The sequence below is a fragment of the Phascolarctos cinereus genome, unplaced genomic scaffold (assembly GCF_003287225.1).
Source record: "Phascolarctos cinereus isolate Bilbo 61053 unplaced genomic scaffold, phaCin_HiC Scaffold_4;HRSCAF=312, whole genome shotgun sequence".
Classification (NCBI taxonomy): domain Eukaryota; kingdom Metazoa; phylum Chordata; class Mammalia; order Diprotodontia; family Phascolarctidae; genus Phascolarctos; species Phascolarctos cinereus.
This window is the reverse complement of record NW_027555847.1, coordinates 675,313,203-675,340,471: the sequence shown is the minus strand read 5'-3', so window position 1 is coordinate 675,340,471 and position 27,269 is coordinate 675,313,203. Positions and strand designations below refer to the sequence as shown.

General features: G+C 48.6%; 2 protein-coding genes across 8 annotated transcripts in view; one reads left to right on the top strand and one right to left on the bottom strand.

Annotated features, from left to right (window-relative positions):
• DOT1L (DOT1 like histone lysine methyltransferase) overlaps positions 1-12,372 on the top strand; it is a 114,989-nt gene extending 102,617 nt beyond the window's left edge. For 4 of the 5 annotated variants that reach the window (XM_021009100.2, XM_021009103.2, XM_021009102.2 and 1 more), the window contains 3 exons: positions 128-1,105; positions 2,304-2,922; positions 6,307-12,372. In XM_021009100.2, coding sequence (XP_020864759.1) covers positions 128-1,105; positions 2,304-2,887 — 1,562 coding nt within the window. In that variant the 3' untranslated portion in view covers positions 2,888-2,922; positions 6,307-12,372. The remainder of the gene's footprint in view (positions 1-127; positions 1,106-2,303; positions 2,923-6,306) is intronic. The other variant, XM_021009104.2, reaches the window with a different exon arrangement.
• A 935-nt stretch (positions 12,373-13,307) lies between these two features.
• PLEKHJ1 (pleckstrin homology domain containing J1) lies at positions 13,308-27,240 on the bottom strand. Of its 3 annotated transcripts, none has more exons than XM_021008825.2 (6): positions 26,890-27,240; positions 24,631-24,698; positions 19,142-19,208; positions 15,738-15,828; positions 15,235-15,354; positions 13,308-14,627 (listed from the first exon to the last, which is right to left on the bottom strand). In XM_021008825.2, the coding sequence occupies exons 1-6, from the start codon at positions 26,981-26,983 to the stop codon at positions 14,579-14,581; spliced, it is 489 nt and encodes a 162-aa protein (XP_020864484.1). In that variant the 5' UTR covers positions 26,984-27,240; the 3' UTR covers positions 13,308-14,578. The 3 variants fall into 3 exon arrangements, with proteins under 3 accessions (XP_020864484.1, XP_020864485.1, XP_020864486.1); XM_021008826.2 differs by having other exon boundaries at positions 15,291-15,354; XM_021008827.2 differs by lacking the exon at positions 15,235-15,354.
• Between the last annotated feature and the right edge of the window lie 29 nt (positions 27,241-27,269).

The following is a 27,269-nucleotide window of genomic DNA, read 5'->3' as shown; positions in this document are numbered from 1 at the left end:
TCATTCCCACCCCTATGAATGTGTTCCTACTCCTTTCAGATAAACCCGACCTTTCCCATTCCCTCCCTCTCCCCCAATCAGATGATTGAACTGGGGTTTATTTTTTGTTCTTTTTTCACCAAACCAGGTGGTGGCCTTCCAGGAAGGAAGCAAAGTCAGCTAACTGAAGGCATCAACAGCAGTAAATGGAAGTCTACCTTTTCGCCAATATCAGACATCAACCTTACCAAAACATCTGACAGCCCCTTACAGGCAGCTTCGTCCCTGAGCCAGAATTCCCTGTTTGCCTTCCGGCCTTCCTCAGAGGATACGATGGCTCTTGATGCTAAGATCTCTGTGCACACGAGGAAAAACTTCCCCAGTTCTTTGTCAGGGCCTGATGGTCTCAGCCCCACCACAAACTCCTCCAATGGTTTCTCCTATGCTGGAGGCCTATCTGCTGCTGACATGAGTTTACACAGCTTTCATGATGGTGCTTCTCTTTCTCACAAGACCACCGAGGTGGCCAGCTTAAGCTCACCTCTGGGTTTTCAGGCACAGCGGAGCAAAGATGGCTCAGACGCCAACCCTTTTCTGAACAAGAGGCAGCTGGACGGCCTGGGAAGCATGAAGGGGGAGGAGCTACAGAGGGCTGGAGGCAGAAGCAAGGAGGTGCTCGACGTGGGCCTGCAGCTGGGGGGTCCTTCTGAAAAGGGCTCTCTGCAACACAGTGGCAAGGCTGGCAAAGGACGGGACCGGGACTTGGAGTTTAAAAACGGCCACAATCTTTTCATTTCTGCTGCCGCCGCCGCCGTACCTCCTGGAGGCCTCCTCAATGGCAAAGGCCTTTCCGGCGCGGCCTCTGCGGCTGGCCACCCTGCTTCTTCTGTTTCGGCGCACCACCCTTTTTTAAACACTTTCACCACTGGATCCCAGTTTCCCCTGGGCCCTATGTCCCTGCAGGCCAACCTCAGCTCGGTGGCAGGCTCTTCAGTATTGCAGTCTTTATTTAATTCCATGCCTGCTGCCGCCAGTTTGGTCCACGTGTCATCGGCTGCGACCAGATTGACCAATTCTCACGCTATGGGAAACTTCTCTTCTGGGGTTACAGGTGGAACAGTTGGAGGTAGGTCAGCAGAGCTTTGCTCCTCCTGTCCAAGGAGCCACTTAGAGGTTGCTTTTGAGAATCAAGCTGTGCAGGGAAGGTGCTAGGATCATTTCAGAGCCAGAGGGACCCTTCAAGGTCATCTCTATTCTAATTCCCCCTCATTTTCCACATCAGGAAACTGAGGCCCAGACAGAAGTGACTTCCCTAGGTTTGTCTCTAGGATACTCTTCACAGGGAGCCTGTGATTACATGTTGCGGTTTGAGGGGAGATCCTGCCTTGTCACTCTCTCCCTCTTCCCCTCATTACATTGTTCTCTCCTTCCTCTCCTTGCCTCCACCCTACAGCAAACACACAGCATTTAGACAGGCTACTAGCTTTCCGTAAAACGATTTGATTTGCCTGCCTCTCAGAACTTCCTGATTCTGTAATCCAGGTGCTTTGTGCACAGTGCAGCCAGTGACCTCTATCTGACCAGTCCTGAGTGTGTGCACCTTGTCACAATAGCACGTTACTTGCCTCCCTTCCCTGGCCCTAAACCATAAAGCCCTTTGTTTGGGGACACCCCTGTTTGAATGTTTGCACGGCATTGATTTCAAGGTCTTCAGCTGGTAGTTGACAGAACATGTACCTCCCTATGTATGCCCCTGCCCGGTTTCTGTTCATCCTTTCTGGAGATATTATACAGGGAAGAAGCAGACCCTACATTCCTTAATTGTCTCCCTTCTCTGCAAGAGTGGCCGAGTGATGGCTGCCCGGGGTTGAGATCCTCGCCCGCCCCTCGGTCTCTGCCAAAGCGCAGTTCCCCGGCCTCGCGCAGAGCCTCCGTGGTCTGGGGCTAGTCTTTTCTCCCTGCGCTTGGGTAGGGCCTCTTCTCTCTCGTTTGCCCAGGGCGTCTGAAGGTAAGTTGTGCTGTGGAGCCCTTGCCTCTGGCACTGTGGCTTTCAGTGCGGGCTGCCTGTCGGACATCAGGCTCTCACCTTGACGGTTTTGCTTTTTGCTCTGTGTGTGTGTGTGTATGTGTGTGTGTATGTGTGCGTTTGCACGTGTGTGTGTGTGTGTGTGTGTGTGTACCTGTACGTGTTTGGCACAGGTGCGTGTCTTGTCTGTCGGCACCCCTGCTTGAGTGCACGTGTGTGTGTGCTGGCACACATGTCTCTTCACCGTTCCTGGACAATGCCTCTGTGTTGAAGCTCAGTTTTTCTCTCCTGTTTGCAGGTGTTTTTAACCATGCGGTGCCTTCTGCCTCTTCTCATCAGTTTGGAGCCAGTTTCTGTAGCAGCACCATGCTAAGCTTAAACCCAGTGCAGGCTGTGGTCACCCCCACTTCCTCTTCCTTCCAGGCCCCTTCCTCTAGCATAGGAACATGTAGCGAGGCTAGAGCCCCCCAGCACCTCAGGCCTGTGCAGCCTGTCCTGCATCCTCCTCCTCCTCCTCCCCCCGCTCCTCCTCCTGCTAACATCTCGTTACCTCCACCCCCTCCATTACTCGCTGCTTCTAACCCGGAGCCGGGGCTTCTGTCGACCCTAACGTCTGTTCCCGCTAACAGAGCTTTTATTGCGCCCTCGTCGGCTGCTTCTCTCCAGGCTAACGCTTCTCTGTCTATCAAGCTCACTTCCCTCCCCCACAAAGCTTCCCTTCCCTCCTTCACAGTCCATCACCAGCCTCTGCCCCGTTTGGCCCTGGCCCAGGCTGCACCCGTGGTCCCGCAGTCCAACACCGCTGGCCCACCCGCTATGTGGGTTACCCTTGGCATGCAGTCTCCTTACGCTTCGCACCTTTCTGGGGTTAAGCCGCGATAAAGAGCTTGCTTAGCTAGCAGTTCATATTATGTAAGGTAAGGCTAGAGCCTAACTAGGTGGTTTATGCACAACATTGAATTCCCTTCCTTTCACAGAGGCCAGTTAAGGTCAGAGTAGGAGTCTCGGGTGTGCCAATGCAGGCTTTACCAGGGTTTGGAGATCAGCATCCCTCCCGTGGCCAGTAGAGTGGGATGTTTCATTGCATCCTTTCCTCGTGCTCATCAGGAGTTCTCCAAATGCCGACGAGGCAAAAAAAAAAAAACAACCCAAAAAAACAAAAATAGTGCCCAGCAGCCGGAAATACATGAGGCTGGTCACACTGGTTAAGTAGGTGAAAAGCCCTTCCTCCTGTCGAGGTGACCGAGCTGCCATCCTGACCTTCCCGGGAGGACGCATGCCTATTTTGTTTGCCCTGGTGGCATGAGTCATGAGTGTGCTCCAGACAAGTCCAGAAAAAAAGCCCATTCCTCATGGGGGGGCACCCTACGTAAGGGCCTTGGGGGTGACTACAGCTTGAGGGGCACAGTGCTGATGAAGGAGGAAGAAGAAACTCATTGATGTTAATCTGGCTCAGCTGATAGTGCTGCCCAGTAACCTGTCTACTGAAGCATGGCACCCAGACCTTGGACTTCTGTACTTAGGCAGCCTCTGACAGGCTCTGGGGTACTAGGGCCGCTGGCTGGGGAGAGGTGTGGTTTTAGCTGGAGCAGTCCCTTTCAGCTGATCAAGTTGAATTTAGACCCTATTGCTTATTTAATTTGGGGCAGTCTAGGGCTCAGATAGCAGCCCTTTCCTCTTCCCTCCTAATGTCCATGAGCTTTCTAGACTCAGGCCTAAGTGGCATGGGCACTGCCAGACCCACTGTCACTTCTCTCTGAAGTCACACCTCAGTTCATCTTCCTTCCCTGGCCTGTTGCAGGTATTCCAGGTAAGAAAGGCCCTGTTTAAGGTGTGACTTTCATGGCCCGTCTTACCACTTTGTATCCAAAAAGGATTTTGAGGTTTAGCCTCTGGGATGAACCATACTTTTTTCAGCGTACAAGTTTGAAGTAGTATTTGTGCTCCAGCAATTCATTTAAAACCCTGCAGGGAACAGCTCAGTCCACCAGTAGTCCCATCGATAATTGCTGTGTTCTTTTCAGTTATCTTTACAATTCTGTGGTCCTAGTGTGTGTTTTGAGATGATTTACATGCAGGTCAAGTGTGTGTTTTTGGGAAAAGGGATAGGATGGACTAAGTTATTGATTCACCCAATGTTAAATGCTCATTCCATGCAAGACATGGGAGCTGGATGCTTTGGTGTTACCAGGAGAATTTCGATTCGGTTGGCATTAACCTTGGTCCCATCAAGGTTTGTTTTTATCTTACTCTTTGTTAAGAGACATGAAATCCACGTTGTTTGGATAGCAGAGGTCCACAGAAGGACCACAGGCCCAGTCTCTTTCCCCCATAGCTCCTCTGCTCCACGCCTGACAAACAGAACCGCACTGTCTTCTTTTCTAAAGCAGGTAACAGTGGCACTAGGGAAATGACCATCTTTTTACACACATGGTGTTGGAAGTTCCTTTTTAAGTAAGCCACTAGTTGACTGTAAGTGTGAAATGTGGGCTCACCAGCTGGCTTCTGTTCTTATGGCCATCATTTCATCGCACACATAAAATGACAACAAAGGCAATCCCTGGTGTCTTCTCGTCATGAACACCCAGCCAGCTTTGATTGCCTGGCAGTTCAGAAGTTGGCACTTTACCTTGAAGCAAATACTTCTTGCCAGACTTTTGTGCAAGCCAGTTAAGGTATCCATGATGTGGCCTTAACTCAGCACCTTGTCAGGCAGTAACTGCAGGGAGCAGTCTGGCCCCAGTTCTGCTGTTGATTATGACCTGGGGCAGTTGTTTGAACCTATTTCAGTTTTTCCTTAGTTGTGATCATACAGATCGATGCTTGTTTAATAAAGCTGCTGTTCAGTTTCTAAGGGGACAGGTCCCTTATGCAAGAAAGAAACAAATAAATAACTACAGGCATGGCCATTCTTTTTTATTTATGTTCTGTGTACACATGCCGCCCTGCTCCCAGTGCCTGGTTTCTGGGCCCCCCCAGATTTCCAGCAGAGTTCGGTGCTGGCAGGTCCTTCTGAGCTGGAAAGACTCTGAGTTTGGTCAGACAGGGCCTTTTAAGTTTAGTAACTTCAAACTGCACTGTGACCTCTGAAACAGCCGGCATATGTTGTATAGACGAGCTCCCCTAGTACTTGGCTTCAGAGCAATGAAGTTTTCAATTTCCGCACCTCTCCCAAACCTTAGAGATTGAAATCATCCAGTGGAGGGGAAGCCCCCTGGTGAAATCGCTGACCCCTCGGGAGTCAGTTGTCATTTGGATGCTGTTCCCTGTGAAATTCTTCAGCCCAACTTAACCCTCCTGTTGTCATTCCCTCCCGTCCCTGCACTTCTGGTGCTCGATAAATGAAGCGTGGTATTATTCTCATTTGTGGTTTTAGTTCTGTTGGCATTGTAGGTGTTTTGAGAATGACTGCTACTTAACTTGAAGCTCCTGCTGTGACTGTCCGTCACGGTTGTCACAGTTCTGTAGGAGACGGTCACCTGGAAGCAAACCAGTGTAGGATCTGACTGAGCCTGGGCAGCCTGGGACGGGGGCTGTGCTTCTGCTTCGTTGAGCTAGCTGCTATTGCTGCTGCAGTGCTGCATTCGCTGCTCGCTCTCCCTGACACCCGTCATCCGGAGGAACTGAAACACCATCCTTAAAAAATAAGAGCTGGTTGGCAGAGAATCCCCAGAGGGAGAAGACAGTGTCTTCTGCCTGTTGCTGTGTTTCTTGTTTTGTCTTTACGTGGTCCTTTCCCAGATGAGGAGGCAGGGGCACACACAGAGAGGGGCTTCCCAGATATTGTCCAGTCCTATAAAGGCAGCGCCTGGCTCCACGGTGGGAGCTCTCAGTTTCTAGCCAAGCCTTTTCACGGAAGCTGATGCTTCCCTGGGGAGGGCAGGACAAGTGTAACTTTCTAGCCCTGCTCCTACCTGCTCACTCTCAGAGGTTTGGGGACTATTCCAGTAATGGTTGTTTGCGAAGGAACGGGGTTTGTCAGCTCAGTTCTCTGTTCCCTGAAGGCTGAAGGCTTATGTGAGCATGAGGTCTCCCAGATTCAGTACCTTGTTCCATTAAGTAAAAAGGGATAGTCACTTAATCTTCTGTGGCCTCAGTTTCCTTTCCATTTGCTTCCACTCTGATTCTAGAAAATGAAATTTTTGTTCATTTTACCATGCACAATCCCCCAAAAGGTTACTGTGGTATACTTTTTTATAGGAGTATTTTGACTTCCCTGGCAAACCTAATGTTAGAAAATGATGGGCTAGATTTTTGATTCTTGGCTTGCTCTCTCTCCCTCCCTGGTTGTCTTCTTCCAGGTAACTAGGATTTCTACCTCAACCCCGTGTGACCTATGCAAGGACATCGTGGACCAACTCACTCAGCTTCCACTGAAAGGTGCTCACCTGGCCTGCAAGGGTTTCAGCTCACAAACTACTGGATGACAACGTAAACAAAAAGATTTTTTAAGTACGAAGAGTAAAGAATATTCTACTGTGAATCGGAGTTTAAAAAAAAAAACTGCAGAAGAAATGACTTAAAGGCTCCAGTTTGTATTGTTGATAGTTTTAGATAAAGTATTTATCATTTTTTAAAAAGTAAAAACAATTTTGACTTATTTTATTCCATCTAAGTCATAAAAGGCAACTTATTAAGAAGATATAAATAACTATATATAAGAATATATATAAATAAATAAGATATATATAAGGACTGGCACACCAGCAGAGACGTCAACAGCTTGTTCTCGGTGCTATTTCATCCATCAGAACTGTGCCTCTGTAGTTCTCCTTGGTGCTGACTTTCGAGGGTTGACCAATGCCAAATATAGTTCTTGGGAAAGTCTGCTTTATTTATTGAAGTCACTCTGTTCATTTACCAAAGGCTTTACCTGTCCTGAAGAAGTGAGGGCAAAAAAGTTGATGTGTGGGTTTGGGGCCTTGGTGGTTTTTATTTGTTTGTTTTTGTTTTTAAAAACAACTCCTTTAAGCAACTATGTATGTTTGACCACTGTTTTCCACCTTCTCAACCAGCTGGTAGGCCGCCTGGTCTTTAGTCCTTGTGACCATCCCACCAAACAGTTCATCGTGAACTGAGAATACCTTAAAGCTAGTTCCATTTAATGTTTTCCTTGTCCCCCACACATGCCCTCATCACTGAGTTCCCCTGTCACTGTGAATTTTACCTGCTATACTGTTAATTCTTTTAGCCCTTTATTTTGGGGATGTCATTGGCATATGAACAGGGTGCATAATTACTGGTGTTGGTCAGGCCCATTTTAATTCTTCATGGCAACATTGGACATTAATTCCTAAGCTGGGGCAACCTTTGATTTCTCAGCTTTTGTTGTTTTTGTTCAAAGTACTCTGTATTTTGTTAGTAATTTTTTGATACTTGACCCCCAGATGGCTTGGCCTTTGTACTAAGTGCATTTGCTTTTGTATTTCTTTGCTTTTCAGTAGGTTTAAATGGTAGTTCTCTCACATACACACAAACACACACACATACACACACAAATCCCACACAACTATCTTATTACGCACCGATCTGAGGATGTGGCGACAGATTAGTTGTCTTGTGACCTGGTGTTCTGTGTACAGAAAAGTGTCACGCTATGGAAGTGACAGTATTTTATAGAGATATGATGAAAATTTATAAATTTCATATACTTGATTTCATTTATTTTTAGATTGTATAATGCACAGTAAACTTTTAAAAAAAGAGAGGAAAAAAATTACAAAACATTTTTATTTATTCAAGTGCACAAAAAAGGGTATGGGTTCCATTTTTAAGCTTCTCATTTTGAGACTAGGTATCATGGATTGGACCAAGTACTCAGATAGGAAATGGCAATAACCATGAATTGCAGTAGTATGTCGACTAGACCCAATGTACCCCTGCCTAAGCAAGTGTTCAGTCATGGCGGGCAGAGGCTTTTGAAGCCTTTTGGCCTCCTTGGATCCATTCCTGCAAAACTTACTAAAGCATCCTATTTTCACACACAGACCTGGGATGGAGAAACACGTTTCTTCCTCAGCTGTTCTTACCTACCTTGATTGATTTCTTCTGCTTGGCTGCATCGTGTTAGGCTTCATCAGTTAATTGGTAATGAATTAAATGCCTAATCTTGATAATATTTCTTCTTATTTGTGTCTCTCTGAATCAGGTTATTGCCTACAACCCAGCAGGCCGTGTCTGGGAATGTTCTCAGTGTAGAATTGTATTTAGAATCCAGTTGCTGGATTAGGTATTCCAAGCTTCAGCCTCTGCTACAGAATTTCCCCAGCTGGTGATTCTCCCTGTTCTTCAACCCTCGTCTCCCCCTCACCCCCCATTCCTGCACTGAGCCACAGGGACGTGAAGGTTTCATTGTCGGTACTCAGCAAAAGTGAGCAGGTTGAGTCGGACTGTTGGGAAGAAGTGAGTGGAGGAGGAGCTGGAGAAGATAACTCACAAGGGCAGTAGCTTCTAGTAGAAGCTGGGAATATTCCCTGGAATCCAGGAAGTCATGAAATGAAGCCTAGTAACTCCTGACCACCAGAGAGGCGAATCCCCTAGCACAGGTTCTGTGGAAGCCCAAACTTGGATGCGAGTCTTTGGAGCCCTGAGGCTCGGGGAAACTCACAAGAAATGACTGTCCTCAGGTTGAGTTGAGGGCAACCTCATTGTGCTGTCTCTTGACATTATAGATAGAACTGGTGTCTTGTTAAAAGTGGTGGATGTGGGCTTGGAGAAGGGAGGGCAATGTAAAATGATGAGGCCATTAGCATTCCTTGTGGTTGGTACATTGGGATTCAAGATAAGGACAGCTACTTCATCGTTGCCCAGAATAGCTCAAGACTGAGGGTAGTCAGGATCTGGGGGCAGATCAAAAAGGTTCCCGTGTTGGAGTCCAACTGGTGGCTAGAATTAAGTGTGAGACTTTGGCAAATCCAGTTATTAGTGAATGTAGCAGTGTTTCTGGATGAAAGGTGAGGGCCCTTGGAGTTGCTCAGGTAGCTGGTTGTCTGGTCTTTGCCACCCCTAGCTCTCCCTGCCATCCCTCTTCCCTGGCCGCCTTTGCGTACAGAATCCCGGGAGCAGTTCTGGTCAGATGATCAGCCCACATGTTGATGGCCTTGAGAATGGTTTGTTTTTTAAAGGCTACTACAGAAAGCCTTTGGGGCTTGGGACATCGAAGTACTGAAAGCATCGAGTCTGATCGTTCAGCACCCAGGGCATCTTTGCCGTTAGCCTTTGTTTTTACTGAGACCTCATGCCCAAGTGTAGATGTTGGGAGGTTGCTGAGGAGTAGGGGAAGGAGGACAGGAAGGATGCTTTACCTGTGGACAGCTTTAATTTAGGCTTCACGGCCTGAGGGTGAATTGAATGAAGCTGTTTCTGGGAGGAAAAAAGGAAACTCTCCTGTTGGGATTTCCCAGAGGCAGCCACAGAGGTAAAAAAATGTGGGGCTAGAAAGGCTGTTTTCTGCAGTGATTCTAGGCTTTATGACAGACCCCTTCAGAACAGCTCCCATACGCCTAGTCTAGATGGATTCCCTTGTCAGCTGGAACCTTCCCCTGAACCTCATGCAGGTGTCTGGGCAAGACACAGGCTTCATCTTTCTTTTCTCAGGAACTAGTTTAAAATAGGAAATGAAACCATTAAAATTGTATCTTGTATTCCCATAACTTTCAGATCCTCAGAATGTCAGTTAATTCACATCTAAATTAATAAATGCTCTTTAGAAAGCAACCTTGTAAACCCCCTCACTGATCAAGTCCGGTTTTGCTGGGTCCTCCCCAGTGGTGGGTGGTTTAAAAGAATGTGACAGTGGCCGTGTTGGCTCTTCCCTCCAGTTCAGAACACTTGCCCTCCCCCCGAGTTTATGGAGGGGGTGGGCACTATTTGATGAGAACCTGTACATTCTAAGAGCTTAAAGATGCCGAGAGGCTCTTTGAGGGATGGTGGTGCTGAGCCAGCTCAGGTGATGATGGAGTGACAGAATGTGTTTCCCGGTGCTCTTCCTCTCTCTGCTCTTTAAGGGGAAATAGGAGGCCGATGCAAACCCATGAATGTTGAGTGAATAGGCCCAGAGTAACAGGTGTGTCCAGTGGGACAAGAGAGGCCTGAAAAATGGAAGATTCTGATCCATCGCTGTCTCTCCCCTCCCCCACGAGATTAAATTATTGAGCAGGAATGAAGGGTGGCTGGCTTTGTCAGCTGCCCTGGAGTCTGTGTTGAGAGGGGTCTTAGCTCCCTTTGAGCATGCAGTTAAAGGCATTCCTGCATTGGGTGCTCTCATATATTCATATATATATTCGACACTTTCAGAGCCATTCCTAGTGCTCCTAGTAATTTCCCCTTGAATATGTTCTCTGAAGATTTCCTTTGTCTGTTTTCACCTTCAGTAGTCACTGGAAGGGTTTCCCATAAGTTGGTAAAGATTGGAGATTTTGAGCTTCAGCAGGCCTTGAACAAGGTCCCGTGGGTATGGATGCAGTTGGGCTCGGGGAGGGCAAGCAGCACGGGAGTGCTCCTTCCAAAACCTAGCAGACTGTCCCAAAAGACTTGGTCTAATATTGCAGCCTGCTGGATGGGGAGGGCGTGTCGAGTTGGTAGGAGTGCCTCTTCCCCCCCCCCCTTTCTGCTCACCCTCCAGTGAGTTGCCAGAGGGTGACTGCTCCCTGTGAAGGCCTGGCATGTTGGAGTAGCCAGAGGCAGTTCGCTGTGACCGCAGGGCACTGGGAGCCTGGATGCTTGTTCTCTGGCACAACTGGAGGGGCCCTCCCCCTCACCTTGGGGGTGGGGAACAGGACTGGTTTGACCCTTTAGGGAGCTTACACACTTGATTTGTGCTGTAGAGCAAAAGACCAATTTTGAGATGGTGCTATTTATCAGCTTTTAACAAACAAACAAACTTAATATTCAAGAGGGAAATTGTTCCCTCTCTCCTTCCAGTGAAGTTGGTGCTCTCCTTGCTCCCAGGTGCTACGTGTGCTATGGATAGATGAGTTGGAGATCACCCAATCCCATTCTGCATGAAGTAGGCCTGTTGTTTGTCTTCCTTGTGGCCTCCTAGGTGAAGGAGCATGTTCAAATTTCAAGGTTTTGGCACTTGTCTCCAACCTCGGTGACCCAGGCACCTTCCTTCCTCTCCTGGGTCCTTCCCCACCTCCTCTTGGCCAGAAGCTGTTAGGTGATATCTCTGCCCTCCCCAGCAGGAGGCTTAGAGGGACAGTCAGAGACACCTTAAGTAAGAGTTGGAGAGTCCTTCTGTGCTCCACACCGCACAGTCTTTGGAATGGTGGCTGGCTGTGTTTCACAAACATGTCGGATGAATTACTGTTTTGTGCCATTTTTGTTCATACTTTCTTCATTAAAAAAAAACCAAACCTGTATGCACACACACATACACACACACATTGACTTGACTACTGCAGTACAAGATAGTACTGTGGCTACCAGAACGTAACACCTGAGATTAAATGGAATTATACTCTCAGTATATGGCATTTGTGAAATTCTTTAGGGATTGAAAATTTTTTTTTCATTCCTTGAAGAAAAAATATGTGTGTGTCACTTTAAATGCTGACAAATAATTATAATGTATAATTGAACATGATTAACCCTTCAGGTTGCCCTGTGACTGACTCTAAGGTACACCTGTATGCTTCACTGAGATTAGCCTTTCATAAAGGTGCTTTTTAAGAGACGGGGGGAAGGGAGGAATAGATCTTTAGCTCAGGAGAGAATTTGGGGTTTGCAATCCGTTTAGCTAAAATGGTCAACTTTGGCTTTTATGCATGGGATTTAGAGCTGTTGGAGAGCAGAGGGGTCGTTCAGGGACATGAAGCAGGTCATGAAATTACTTTGCTCGCATATTGATTTGTTAAACTTTTAACAACTAAAACAGTCCCTTCCCCAGAATGGATTAAAAAACACATCCCCACACACCCCCACACCCCTACATCTTGCTTAGGACATGTGCTATGGGATGTTTCCTAGTCAATAGGAATTAGTTTATATGCTTTAGCCTATGAATTTGTGACTTATTTAAAATTCAAATTGTTTCCCTTAATTTATGTCAATACATTGTCATTCCGTTCATTTTTAGTAGGAAATAGTTAATCCTAATCCTTTTCCCTCTCATGCTTGTAATTAATTCTTCACAGTTCAGAATTTAAAAGGTTTTCCCTTCTATTTCAGTTCCTTCTATCTTAATTTGTAATTGAGAAGATGCTTTTAAGTTTGCCTTTATATTAAAATCTGTATTTTAAATGTGTGTATCGCTGTGTTGCTTCCCCCTTGAGGCTGTTGGTTTAAGCATCCTTTCCTATGGGAAATCCATAACATTCTCCATTTCCACCCCTAGACTCAAATAAAAATATTTATTTTCACTTGTATCTGTTTTTAATGGGAACTTTTATTCAGTATTAAAGTTAGATGATAGGATAAGTAATGGCTCCTTTTCATATCACAGATTCATATGTTAATATTTACAGTGTTATTGCTTGGGGCAACTAGGTTGGCGCAGTGGATAGAGAACCGGCCTTGGAGTCGGCAGGACCTGAGTTCAAATGTGGCCTCAGACACGTGATACTCAACTAGCTGTGTGACCCTGGGCCAGTCACTTAATCCTGATTGCTTCCCAAAAAATAAAATAAAATGATGGAGGAATTTATATTTTAAAAAAAAGCACCTCCAAAGCTAGGAGGGACCTCAGGCCATCAGATACACAGTGTCTTTTGGGGGACGGGAATTGGAGCCACCCTGGCCTCTCTCCTTGGGCTGCTTCTCAACTCACCAAGTCCAGTACTTCATTATAGCCTGTCTCTGGATGTCCTGGCACCAGTTAAAAATCTAGCAGCCCCTAAGAGCCATAAAAAAGACTGAAGCCAAATCCCACCTCTTCCCCTGGAAGAAATGCAAATGAAGACTGGGGTGGAAGGTAGGAAGCCCATCTGGCAGAGCTGAGGGGGTGAGGAGTGGGGGTCATGCTTCCCTCACTAGGGACACTGACCATGGGTTGGGTGTTGCCCTCACATTTTATTTTCCACCTTCGGGTCTTCCAGGCACTGACCCTGTCCTGACCCAGGCCCTACACAGGCAAAGGGGTTTCCTAAATCTCCTCTTTTTGTCTGGGGTGGAGGAAAGTTTGCTGGAGTCTCTGCTCTCATTCGGCTTGGACTGTGCTTCCTCTCCAGGGAGGTGTGAAGAGGCCAGCTAGATTACTTGTGGCTGCTCACGGAGTCCTGGGAAAGGGAAGAGGCCCAAGCTTGCCTCCTCCCTAGGAGTCTGTTGCTTTTGTCCTACCAAAGAGGAGTCTCACAGAGGTGTCTTGACAAAAGAGACATTTATTTCAAATCCACAAGACCCTCCCTAGGACAGTACCTGCAGAACCACTTCCTTGACGGGACAGAAGCAGAAATGAAAAGGAGAGCTTTCCGTAGCTGGACAGCACCCAGAAGCAGACTCCACAATCACGTGGGGTTTGCACCACCCCCCTCCCCCCAAGCCATTCACAGCATCATCTAGTAGCATACATTCAAGTAGGTAGGGAAACAGAAGTCCAGAGCCTCTGTTGCCAAAAAAGCTCAGGCAGGGGCCAGCATCTTCTGGCTCAAGGCCATCTTCAGGCAGGTCTGGGTAATGAAATCCCAGGGTGGGTTCTCTCGCACCTGCTCCCTTGATCACCCTCACCCCATTGGCTTATGAGGCCAGAGGCCAAAACAGGACTTGTTTACTTTGCTCAAACTGTAGCATCCCCTTCTAAGTTTCTGGCTATGTCAGAAATGAGGAATTCGGCTGCCCCAACAGGGTTAGCGGAGGCTCGACTGAGACTGTATAGAAACCAGCTTCCAGGGTAGAGGGTAGCCCCCAACATCCCAAGAGACATTTCTAGGTCTGCCCTACCCTTTCCTCTCACAGTTCTGACCCAACTGGCATGACAACTCAGAAGAGACTAGCTAGTCCACCCTCCCTTTATAGATGGGCAAATGACTTATCCGGGGCCACACCACTGATGCAGTACAGTAGCTGCTAGGGCCAGGGGATAAGAGGAAAGCCGACTTATCCTGAGAAGGGATGGAAGGGGCCTTTACAAACCAGGACTTGAAGGACAACTTCCACAGCAGCACCAAGCTCATTAATGGCTTCCTTCCCCCTTCCACACTGTCTGCATTCACCTACAAAGGCCATGGAAACGTTGTCCAAGGAGACTGGTGCTCGGCCCCATCCCTTCCTTCAAGACCCCAGCTACAAGCCCTCAAGCCTGGGGAGCACTCTGCCCTGCCCGACTCCAGTGAAGGCTGCTTGAAGGAGCCCTACCTCTAGGCCTTGGTTACCTTTTTCAACCCGAGAAGAAAAACTACATTTCATTCCCTTCCCTCCTCTGGGCCCAGATCTTGTTGAAACAATCCAGGCAGCCCATTGCCAGTCCCAGGGTAAGGTCTTCTGCTGTAGAAGGCCCGAGGCCTGTAAATCCTTTCTTCTCCTGTCCCCCCCCTTCCCTACCCCCCAACCCCCCAATAGTCACTGGGGCGAACACTGGCAGGGAGTGGAGCAAGGCAGACTTCTTTCTTAGAAGAGATGGTCATGCCTGGTGCGTGTTCAGCTGGAACCTGGCCTCCTCAGAGATACCGTACTGCTCCAAGGGGTCCTGAGCAGGGAGAAAAGAGTCTTGAAAGAGCACCCCCAGAGCTCTACTCCATAGGCCCAGCTGTGAGGGGCAGAAGGCATTTCTCACCATGCCAGGCCTGGGTATGGGGATGAGGGTGGGGGGAGGATGGAGTTAGAAATTTCACTGTCAGTTTCCCCTTTGTAAATGAAAGCCAAAATAAACTTTCAGAAATAGTCTATAAAGGGGACTGAGGTTGCTGGAATCGTCAGGGTGGTAAAACAGGCTCCAGGAGTAAGGGGGTGGGAGAACACTGAGGCGACGCAGGTTTGCCAGAACCTAGACAAAGGTGATCATGACTGTGTCCAGGAGCAGAGCCCCTCCTCTGGGCCTGAGGAGCCAGGACCTTTGTCCCTCAGGTTATCCCATCCCCACTATTTCAAGAAGGCCTTAAACCCCTGACCTCACAACTAGGATCCAGGTGTATCAGAAACCTGGATCTCAAGAGAATGAGGGGGCAGCTAGGTGGCACAGTGGATAGAGCACCGGCCCTGAAGTCAGGAGGACCTGAGTTCCAATCCGGCCTCAGACCAAACACTTGACACTTATTAGCTGTGTGACCCTGGGCAAGTCACTTAACCCCAATTACCTAAAAAACAAAAAAAGAAACATCAAGAGGATGAGGTCCTTTCCTGGAATATTCACCTTTCCCGTCATCTTCTGGATCTCATTCCTATAAAAGATGAGACTTCTCCGCATGAACTCATAGCTGGGAAGTGAGAAGCACAAAGAAGGGGAGTCAGGGAGGCTGTGTATTCCTTAATGGAAGAGGATGCCCTAATACCAGAAAGGGAAATGCCAGTGTCCACATACCTCCATGAGGCATCGAGGCATCCTCAATCAGCCAACATCAGGCAGTCTCGGAGGGAAAGGTGCCCAGAGGACACAAATCTTTAGCCTACGTCTGCCTGTCTGCTCCCCTCAGACTGGGGACACTCCTCCCCTCCTTTCCTGCCCCCCAGTTCCCCTCCTTCAGAATATCCCCTGTTCACAGGAAGTGCTCAGTCCATACTGCCCACTAAGTTAGTCAAAGCCTAGAGGTCTACCAGGAACTCGACACCAGAGGTCTCTTCACTCCTCCCCCAAACCTACCTCGCTCTCCTCAGGGCGTCAATCCACTCCTGACATTGCTCCTCGCTGCTGCACTCAAAGTAGTACTTTCTGTCAGGGTCCTCAATGAAACCTGTACGGCAAAAGAGAGAGGGCCTTCGGAGCTGGGGACGAGCCAACAGGAAACCCCCGGCTGCAGGGTACCACCCTGGGACAACCAGCTGCAGAAGCCAGTGGCCAGGGGAAGCCCCCCCACCCAAAACATGCCCCATCCCACTTTCATTTTCCTGCCCCCTTCCCAGTGCCTGAAAAACACAACATCTGGATTCTGTGGTAGCCAGGACTGCAGTATAGGCACAGAGACAGGGGTGATGACAGGAGCCTTCATCTATCTAGACATGGAAAGGTCTCTCTCCTTGAAAAGCAGCTGAGCTGCTGAGAAGAGGCCTCACTGGCCTGAATGGCAATCCCCTCTTTTGGGGAAGAGAGGAAACAACGCAAGGAACATGGCTGTTCTATACTTGATTCTCATCTTTCAAGGACTGGTCCTTGAAGTGGAGATAACCATGGCAGGCTGGCATGCTAATTCATGCCCTTGACTCGAGGGCTCAGCTTTCAAAGAGTTAGGGTGAGCGTGTGACTCTCAAAGTGTAATTCAGCATGAGAAGGGCCCCACACCACAATCTGGCGAACCGATCACAACTGGCCACAAAAAAGAGAAGAAGGGAAGAGGGCTTAAAAACAAATGTGGTTGAACAAGGAACTTATATTCATCAGCGACAAATATGAAGGATGGAGCATGGGGAACTAAGAGGAAACAGGAGCAGCAGTATAGTTCTGTAAATATATGCAGAGGAAAACAAAAATGGCCTTCTTAAGCTATGATAGAGACAAGAAGATTACAGAAGGAATAGGATCCTTGACCTTTCCTGGCATCCTCCGACCCCTGATGCTCATAGCTGGGGAGATAATGGTTTGAGAACAGTGAGATACAACTACTTCACTCCTGTTTTTGTTCTGTTTCCCCTACAAAGCAGACTCTTTGGACTGGGAAGGGTAGAACAAAAATAAACAGAACTGAAGTTCAGGATAAGTGGGGAGATGATACTCTTAATGAATTCAAGTCATCAGTACAGATGAACTGCATCCCAGGAATGAAAGCATTTGCTTACTGAACTATTGCTGTCCATCTCGGAAGTCACAGACAATGGGAAGAGTGCTCTAGGCCTTGAGATAGGCAAATAGCCTGATTTTCAAAAAATAAGAGGAAGTAGAGACTTAAAAAATACAACGTGGTGAGCTGACAAAATTCCAGAATTCCTTATTACAAGGATAATTTGTGAGACAGGGAAATGGTCATCCCTGCGAGACAACACGGTGGGTTCATCAAAGACAAACCATTCTACTCCAATCTCATTAACATTTTTGAAAGGGTTACTAGAAAAAGAACCCGGAGATCACTGTGCACAGTAACAGCAAACTGATGATCAACTATAAAAGACTTGGCTACTCTGGTCAATACAATGATCCAAAACAGTTCCAAAGGATCAAAAACACTATCCACCTCCAGAGAGAACCGAGCAGCTCTGAGTGCAAACTGAAGTACAATGTTCTCGCTCTCTTTCCTTTTTAAAATTAAATGATTTGGCTTAGATTTCACATGTACGATTGATAACATATTGCTTGCCTTCCCTGTGGATCAGGGAGGGGAAGGAGGGAGAGGGAGAATTTGGAACTCAAAATTTAAAAAGAAAAGACTGCTAAAAATAAATAAATAATAAGTGAGGAGGAAAAAAAAAAGGAAAGGGTTACTAGACTCGTAGATCGGAGTAATGCTGTAGACAGACATCATCAACAAGATGAAATTTAACAGGGAAAAAAGACCTATAGGTGAGTTTGAAAAAATCAACTTCAAAAGTAAAGGATAGTGGAGATGCGCCTAGACAAACTTTAGTATTTTAATGAACCACCCATTCTAGGAGAGAGCAGCGTGAGGTGCTCAAAAACTGATCAAAAGGCTGCATAAATAGAAATCCCGTGTCCACAGGGAGGGACCCAATGGTCTTCTTTATACTCTGGCTTCTGCCCTTCCCAGGAGCACCACGTCCAATTTGGGGCATAATTGTTCAGAAAGGCCCCTGTGGAGATGAGACCAGGATGGTTCAAGTGCCATGAATGGAAGCGAGAATGTTTAACCTGAGGAAGGGAAGGAAGACTTAGGGGAAGGATGGTGGCTGGCTGTCCCTGAGAAAAGACTTGCTGTTTGGGTTCAGAGGACAGAGTAAGAACAGGAGGCAGATTTTGGCTCAACCTAAGCAAAAACCTGTTCATGTGGCTGTTATGGAACAGGCAGGCTAAGGGGGGCAATGAACTCCCTGTTCCTGGTGGTATTCCAGAGATGTCACAGATTATAATTCAGAATCTACATAGACATTGAGGTAGATGACTTCTAACTCTTAAGATTCTATGCCTAAACTCACCTTACAGGATGAAGGACTCCACAGATTTCCCTTCCAATGTAGCTTTACTGCAAAAAAGGGATCTAGAAAAAGGCACTGCATGGCCCAAAGGAAAGGCTTAAAAGGTAGGATTTCAGCTGTCTGTGGGAATGGTCTTCAGATGAGAGACTTCAGAGCCAGAAGAGGCCTTGGAAATGATAATAGTCCAATGGCCTCATCCCAGGGGCACCAGACAAGGGAAGATGATTTGCCCAAGGCATTCCCGATGTTGAACCCTGGCTCTCCCCACCCCACCCTCATTACACCACGGTCCCCTTCCAGCCTGTGTGTCGGGCCAGCTTTATAGTATGGTGGGCCATCAGACTAGGTACCTCCTACAAAAGAATCAAATCTGGTGGCAGAAAAAAGGCATCATCTCAGGTGGCAAGTGGAGGGAACAGCTACTTGCCCTCCTGACGACAACAGCTGGGAAATGAGGTGGGTCCCTACAAAGGTTTAGGCCAAGGGGACAAGACAAGATCGCCAGGTGGGTACGCCAGCTGCAGCAGGCCAAGGCTGAGAACTCAGGCCGACCTTGACAAGAGGGAGGGCCCTGGGTGAGGTGAGCACGCATACAAAGGGCAATTGTTCCTCAGGAGGGCCGGGAGGAGCCAGGCTGGAGCCTCCGCTATCCCAAGGTCAAGCCGCCCAGGCAGAGCGGCCTGGTGTGAGGGCTAGGTGTGAGGGGGGGTGGGAGAAGGAAATGCTGGGCTGGGCCAGGGGCCCCAGCCCATCCCCTTTCTGAGGCCTGAGCAGAGGAGGTTTCTGAAGTTGGGACAGTGCTAGGGGACCCCAGAATGGCCAACAGGAAACAGAGGGCCCTCCCTGGCCCTGCTCTTGCCCCCACATTTATCAGACTGAGAAGCCAAAGGGGCAGGCACTGGGGGTTCCAGGACCCTCTCTTTCCATCCCCCTGGTGTCTAACAACACCCCTCCTTCCAGACTCACTGATAGAGAAGCCACTTGGCTCTTCCTTGGCAATCCGGCAGTGTTCCAGAAGCAAGGCTCCGATGGGCTGGCAAGACAGAACAGTGGAAGGAGAAAGCTAAGCTAAGTACCTGGGCTTAGGACCCACAATTCAGGAAGAAAACAAGGAATCATTCCATCTGTATAGGGCCTCAAGGTTTCCTCCCAACATCCCGTAAGGTACGATCCTCAGGCGCTGCCAGAGACGGAGAAGCTGAGACTAACAGAAGTGGCAGAGCCAGGAACAAACTCAGGTTTTCTGCCTCAACGGATCTTTTATTCTATCATAGTCGTTAGTTTCCATATGTGACAGATGAAGACACTGAGGCTTGGAGAGACAGCAGTCTGCTCTATGAACCAGGGTGAGGACCTTATTACCAATCTAGCAAGGCTCCTGGGAGCTCTAGGAGCCACTCCTCAGTTGATGTCACAGAGTACCATCCGGGCCTCCAGGGCAGGGACTGGATCTGCCCCACCCAGTGCCAGTGAAAAGGTTCAGACCAGAGGTTATTAACTGTGGAATAAAAATGGGCCTGGCTTTCTACCCTCAGGGTCATACAGCCCAGGGATGGGAGGAAGGGGAGGGGGAGTGGGAGGCATTCTAAGAAGGAGAGAAGGAACTCGGTGGATGGAGCCAGAAAATAGGGCTGTGGGTCAGTACTCAGCCCTCCTGGAGCTCTTCAGAGGTAAAGGGGACCTTTGAGGTCATCTAGCCCCACCTGCTCATTTTTCAGAAGAGGAAATCTATGTCCAGAGGGTTTTGTGAAGGGTCAATCAGCTGGCAGGTAATGGAGCTGGGATTCCAACTTAGGACTTCAGCTCTAAATTGAGTGTACTTTTTGCTACACTACCCAGCACACAACAGGTTCTTAACACTTGCAGATCACTCATTGACTTGGGCTTCCTGGTACCAGGCCCATCCCCCAGAGTCACTGATTAACAGTCTTCTCCAGTGACCTAGAACTACCCTAAGGAAGGGGGGAGGGAGCCCAGAGGAGAACCCGGCTGGATCCCAGTGACTCATCGAGAATGCCGGGATGCAGCAGATAAAAAGGAAGCCTTGGATCGTGGGGAAAAAGCAATGAGCCGGGAGCTGGACAGCACCAGAACTACCATGACCTTGTTCTGGGACCTTGGGCAAATAATTTCCCTTTTCTTGGCCTATTTCCCCATCTTTAAAGTCCCCTCAGGTCAGAAATTTTCTAGATGGTACTTCCAGGAAATGCTAAAATAAAAATGCCCACCCATCATCATGATAGAAATAGAATTAAGCTCATCATCCCCATCTCCCAATGACTCCTTTCTGTCCCTTTAAGCTCCTGCCATGAGGCAGCCTGGGGTGACTTAGGACACAGAGGGCTTGGTAGAGCAAGTCCCATGTCACCAGTGTCTCACTACATGGCCAGGACCCAAACCCCAAAGGGAGGTTCACTTTCCCCCACGGCAGTGCTCCTACAACGTCACACTCCATCTGGAGGGAGACACCCCAGAGACTACCTCTGGGGAGGTCACCTGACTGTGCTGGGCCTCCTTGAGGTCCCTTCCAGCACCAAGCCTCTGATGTTAGGATCCCCGGGTGCAGGACGAGGGGCACACAAAAATGAGTGAGACTATCACTGGCCTTGAAGAACTTGGCATGCTTCATTGTAGCCTCATTTCTTCTGAGAAAAGCCTATGTGTGTGAGGGTGGCTCAGAGCAAGCCCCAAGGCAATGAAAAGCCTGGCTTGGCCAGATCCTGCTTTGGACATCTACTCCCTGTCACTTAACCTCTCTGGCTTCAGTCTCCTCATCGGAAAAACTAGAGGTTTGGAATAGGCGACTTCTCAGATATCTTCCGGCTCACATCTGTACTATGAGCCTGGTCCAGGGCTCTTTCCACCACCGGATGCTGGCCACCGATGCTCCAGCTGCAGCATCTAGAACCCTTTGCTAAAGATACTCTTCTCTAGGACACACAAGTGCCCAGCCCCCGACCTGGGGTGGGTGTGGACCAACCCGACCCGACAGACAAGGAAGCCTGCCCTGAGTGGACCTTTAGACTGTATAAGTTAAAAAACATCTAGCTTCGGGGAGAAGTTTCCAGGGGTCCTGTACTTTCAGAAATATTTTCACTGTGCACACTGGGGAAAGTCTTCCTACTTTTCAAAACTGTCTTCAAGGGGCTGCTTCAGTAGCAGCCGAAAATATGTAAAACAAGGAATTTCAATCTTTTTTTGGTTATGTTTTTTGTCTTTGGTCATCTGGTAAAGACTTTGGAACCCCTTTGCAAAATGATGTTTTTAACTGAATAAAATAAAAATCACAGGATGACAAAGCAAACCAACCATGCTGAAATAGTTATAAAAACAAACAAGAAACAACCACCCCCCACACATACAAGTTCACAAGCTCCACTTTCAGAACCCTTGACAGCTCGCCCTAGCCCACGGTTTAAAGGAACAAGTGTTGACCACTTTCCCAGGTCTTCTCTTCCCCCCAGAGGCCTCCTGCACCTGCCCTGGCCCTCTCTCATGAGGACCTGCCTCTTACTTTACTTTCTGCACTGCCATGGAAGCACCTCCTCCTCCCACTCTTTTCACTGGAAACCCCCTAGACATCACTTCCCCTCTCTTCCTCCTCTCCCTCCATCTCGGACAAAGAGGGGGCCCTTCTCCTTCCCAGGGCCAACCCCTCTCCATGTTCCCTTGACCCCAGCCCCTCCTGTCTCCCACTGAAGATTTCATCCTCAATCATCTCTCCCTCAATTTTTCAACCTTTCCATGTCCAACAGTTCCTTCCTTACTCCCTTTAGACATGGCCAAGGTTCCCCCATTCTTAGGAAACTTTCACACATCCTACCACACCCTCAAGCTATCATCCTTATCTTTGCTCTCCTTCTCCAACACTATGAAAAATTGGTCTACTTAGTACCTCTACTTCCTCTTCTCTCCTCCTCCTTAGTCACCTCTTAATCTAGCTTCTGACCGCATTGCTCAGATGAAACAGCTCTCTCCAATCTTATCAATGATTTCTTCTTTTCTTTCTTTTTTTTTTTGGTGAGGCAATTGGGGTTAAGTGACTTGCCCAGGGTCACACAGCTAGTAAGTGTCAAGTGTTTGGTCTGAGGCCGGATTTGAACTCAGGTCCTCCTGACTTCAGGGCCAGTGCTCTATCCACTGCGCCACCTAGCTGCCCCTCAATGATCTCTTAATTGCTGAATCAACAGTCAATAAACTGTAGATACAGTTAGGTGGCCCAGTGAAGTACTGGGCCTGGACTTAGAAAGATCTGAGTTCAAATCTTGCCTCAGACACTTACTAACTGTGTGATCCTGGGCAAGTCACTTAACCCTGTTCGCCTCAGTTTCCTCATCTGGAAAATGATATTTAGAAATGGCAAACCACTCCAGTATCTTTGCCAAGAAAACCCCAAAAGGGGTCACGAAGAATCGGACATGACTGAAAACGACTGAACAGCAACAGATTAAAAAGGCAAATACAACGGCCTTTTCTTAGTCCTCATTCTTCTTTGGTTATTGCTTTTTTTTTTAGTGAGGCAGTTGGGGTTAAGTGACTTGGCCAGGATCACACAGCTAACGTCTGAGTATCTGTGTCAAGTATCTGCATCTGAGTATCAAGCGTCGGAGGTCAGATTTGAACTCAGGTCCTCCTGACTGGAGAGCCGGGTGCTCTGTCCACTGTGCCACCTAGCTACCCCAGTCTTCATCCTTCTTGACCCATCTGTTGCATATGACGCTACTGACCACCCTTTCTTCCTGGGTATTCTCTCTTCTCCTGGTTTTCCAGATACTTAAAAACATTATTCTAAGCGATCCATTAACACACAAATGTCAAGAACTCATTGCCCTAGCACAGGGGTGGGGAACCTGCGGGCTAGAGGCCACATGTGGCCTTCCAGGTCCTTGGGTGTGGCCTTTTGACTGAGTCCAAGCTCTCCAGAACAAATCCTTTTCTTAAGGAGACTTGTTCTGTGAAGTTTGGATTCCGTCAAAGGGCCACACTTGAGGACCTAGAAGGCCACAGGTTCCCTGCCCCTGGCCTAAACCCTCCCCTCTTCCCAAATTTCCCTATGTCTGTGGAAGACACCATCAGCCTTCCAGTCTCCCAGCAGCCTCCTGGACTCCTCACGCATCCTCATCTCACATATCTAATCAATTACCAAATTTTGCCCTTTCTGTTTTCACAACATCTCTCCTTTCTGATCTGTTCTCTCTACTCATAACCTACCCCCCTCATTTAGGCTGTCATCACATCTCTCCAAAATTATTACAGCAGCCCCTAATTGGACTCTGTGCCTCAAACCTCTCCCTACTGCACTCCACCCTACACACTGTTTGCCAGGGTAATTCTCCTTAAAATGCCAATGTGATTCCCCTATTTCACCACTTCCAGTGGCTCTACTGTTCGACATAAACTCCTTTATTTAGCTTTAAAGCCCTATATAACCTGGTTCCACTCTCTATTTTCAGTTTTACTGCACATGACTCCCCTTTCCACACTCTTGTGATTCAGCCACACTGGCCCTCTATCTGTTCTCCACACCTCTCCATCCCCTATCTCCATGGCTTTGTACTGAAAGCGCCCCCTTCTTGGAATGCATTCCCTCACGCTGGCCCCATAAAAGTCCCTCTCTTCCTTAAGATGCAGCTCAATCATCATCTTCTGCACAAAGCCTTTGCTGATCTCCCCAAATGCCAGGGACTCCGCTCCCAAACTACTACGCATTTGACGACCTCACATATATTTGCATTTACTCATGTTATATTTTAACTGTACTTTTTGTCTCCCCCACCAGAATGTGAGCTGCTGTTTCCTTCTCCGTCCTTGTAACCTAAATACCTGTCACCAAGCAGACGAATCCTTGTTGGCTGACTGGCTGAAGGTCTTTCTTCTGCCATCGCTTGGCTGTGACACTTTAGGCCTGTCATGTAACCTCCGGGGCCTGAAGCTTCCTGTTCCCCGGGTTGTGTTGTGAGTAGCACATGAAATAATAACCAGAGGAGTAGAAAGAGCCGGCAGTGGGAAAAGCCTTGACCTTGGGACCACATTCAAGCTCAATCCCTGTCTCACTGGGGGATGGTGGTGAAGTCACTCTTTGTGGCCTCAGTTTCCTCATCTATCAAATGGGGGAGAAGTGTCAAACTCAAGTAGAAATAGTGTACCTAAGAATCCATCTGAGTCACATATTGACTTAGAAAACCATATAGTAACATTATCTATGTTCTATTATATTTTTATTTATTTTGTTCAGTATTTCCCAATTATATTTTAATCTGGATGATGGGGCCCCACTCAGGAGTGTTGAGGGCTGAATATTTGACACTCTGAATTAGATTATATTATTGCTAAGATTTCTTCCAGATCAAAATGCTCTAGGTGGAAAGGTCCCCCCTGCTTAGAAACTCCATAGATGGGGAAGCCCTTGGAAGGGATTCTATATTATCACAGACCGTAGCCCAGAATCCTCCTACCTCCGCTTCATCTGTCCGGAAATAAAAGAGGAAATTCACCACCAGCTTCACGAGCCTCCGTTTCACCACTGGGGGAGAGATCAAAAGAGAATGTGGAAGTTGGGCACTGCATGAAAATCCCAGAGAGCCCCTGTCCAGAGCACAGGTGAGACCAGGCTTCTCCCCTCAGCCTTCCCACCCTTTCCTCAGGCTCCTTCCAAAATAACAGCATCCTTTACTAGAATTTCTCTAACCTTTAAACTTTGGGAAAAACACATAGACTCTTGGAGGGTAGAATCTGACCTAGTTTAAAGAGATGGGAGGGCAGAACAGGAAAGTAAAACAAGGTGGAATACCATGGGGAAAATCCAAAAATACAAATTCCTGCCTTCTCATCCCAAAGAGGGAAGCACCATTCTCTGTCCCATCTGTGCAGAGTACATCTGTCCAAGACTGAGACCAGCTATTTTAGGGGTTGACTTGACTCTTCTTTAGTCACCCAGGGGAGTTCCTTGAGTCAGAGCCCCCACTGTACCCTCATCAATAATGCCACGGTCCAAACGAAGGACAAATGCCTTCCAGAAAGAGGAGCCCCATTCCAGAGCAGAGCTGGAAGCAGGACCATCTGGACAGGGTAGAGGGCAGGCCTGGGCTAGAGTGGGATGGACAGTGGGGAGACAGGGCCAAGGAGGGACTGGGATAGAGGATTTTCTCTGGAAAGGCTGAGGTGGAACAGCCTTACACAGAGGCTAGACAGGGAGGTTCTCTGTAAAAGGGCAGCTGGGGCAGAGGGCCTGGGGGAGCCTAAGGGAGGTTATACAGTAAGATTCTGTCTGGGGTTTGCTAAGCTTGGAGGCTTAGACTTTTGTGGAAACCTGTTTGGGACTGTGGCTCCAGGAGGCTACTGCTGCTGCCCTGTCCAGTAGTTTCAGTCATATCCAACTCTTCACGACCCCATTTTGGGCTCTTCTTGCCAAAGATACTGGAGTGGTTCGCCATTTCCTTCTCCAGTTCATTTTACAGATGAGGAAACTGAGACAGACAGGGTTAAGTGACTAGCCTAGGGTCGCAATGCTAGTAAGTGTCTGAGGCCAGACTGGAACTCATGAAAATGAGTCTTCCCGACTCCTGATTCCAAGCTCAGTGCTCTAACGATAGGGTCACCTAGCAGGATATTGACATTTTTATTTGTTTAGGGGGTGGTGGCAGTGTTTGCAAGGCCAGCTGAGGAACCATTATTTTTCCCCACAAATGTTTATATTCCATTTTTAAAGCTTCGTTAGTAGTTTGATTAGAAGGGTAGTTAGATCAAGGTGGGGATTTTTCTTTGGAAGGACTTGGGAGCTTAGAATACTGTATACAAGTTGGGGTAACTTTCCTGGATTCAGAAGGAAAAGGGGGGGGCTAACAGATTAAAGGAAGAGAAAGTCAGACAAACTAGATCAATGATTTGGAGCAAGGAGGAACCTTAGACTTTCTCGTGTAATGCTTTAGTTTTACAGATGACAGAACTAAAAGGTTAATTAACTTGCCCAGAGGCCACAGGTCCACATATCAGTCAGTATTTGAACCTAGCATGTTGTAACACTGGAGCACTGAAGGAAGGGCTCAGGAAGGGTTCTCTGGATGGAGTTCGAGAAGCTGTACCTAAGGGAGTAGGATCCTGGTGGGAACCTGAGAGGGGATGATGAAGGGGGGATGCTATGACACTGGAGGTAACCTCAGGAGGACCTGGCAGGTGATTTACATGAAGGTGGGGAGGGCTTAGTTAGGGGAGGCTGAAGCTAGCATCTTAGGAGAATGTACACGGGGGTGACTGAGTCTGGGGGAAGCCGAGTCCAAGAGCTGGTAGGTTGTGCAGGTAGATATGAACCTGACAAGATGGAGGGAGGGTGAAGGGGAGTCAGGCAGGTATGCTCACTGGTGGGGCTGACGCTGGGAGACTGGGTACATGGAAGTGGGGGTGGCAGGGTGGCTCAGTCTGGTGACTTGGGAGTCAGGCAGGAGGGATACAGGGGGTCCTGAGGCTGGTGGCCTGGAGGGCTCTGTACACAGGTCGACCCTGGGGGACTCATACAAGGGGGGCAGGCAGGCCGGGCTCAGGAGGGGGTGCGTTCTTGGGGGAGAGGGGCTGAGGCTGGTGGCCTGGAAGGCTCAGCACACCGGGAACACCCTGGGGGCTCCTGTAGGGGGCAGCGATGGGCAGCCCCTGGGGGGCTGGCGTCCCTGCCCCCCCCCGGGCGCCCTCCCGCCCCGGCCCGGCCTCCCCTCCGCTCTCACCGCTGCCCTTCTTGGGGACCCGCATCCCGATCTCCGCCGCTTTCTCTGCCGGCTGCCGGGACAGCGCCTGGAGCTCCTTCTCGTTGTACCGCATCTTGACGGCGAAGGGAGGTGGGAGGCCCCGCGGCCACGTCGGGATCCTGCTCCGGCTCCGGCTCCGGCTCCCGCGGCCCGCCAGTCCCGGCCGGGCCGCTCCCCACTCCTCCCCTCCCTTCCTCCCGCCCTCGTTCTCTCCGCCCCCAAGAGCTCTGCTTTGTTCTTGTTCGTCGCCGGGGGCCCTAATAAAGTTGTTCCGCAGAGCTCGCCCCCGCGGCCCGCAATAAAGTTTTGTTGATGGCTGAGTTGCGTGCTCCTCCCCTATCCACGCTCGTTTCTTCTTT

Coding starts and splice junctions, on each gene's coding strand:
- PLEKHJ1 (XM_021008825.2), bottom strand. CDS start 26,983: ATGCGGTACAACGAGAAGGAGCTCCAGGCGCTGTCCCGGCAGCCGGCA. Junction 19,209..24,630: donor TCCGGACAGATGAAGCGGAG/GTAGGAGGATTC, acceptor CTGTCTTGCCAG/CCCATCGGAGCCTTGCTTCT. Junction 15,829..19,141: donor GCCAAGTGGCTTCTCTATCA/GTGAGTCTGGAA, acceptor TTTGCCGTACAG/GTTTCATTGAGGACCCTGAC.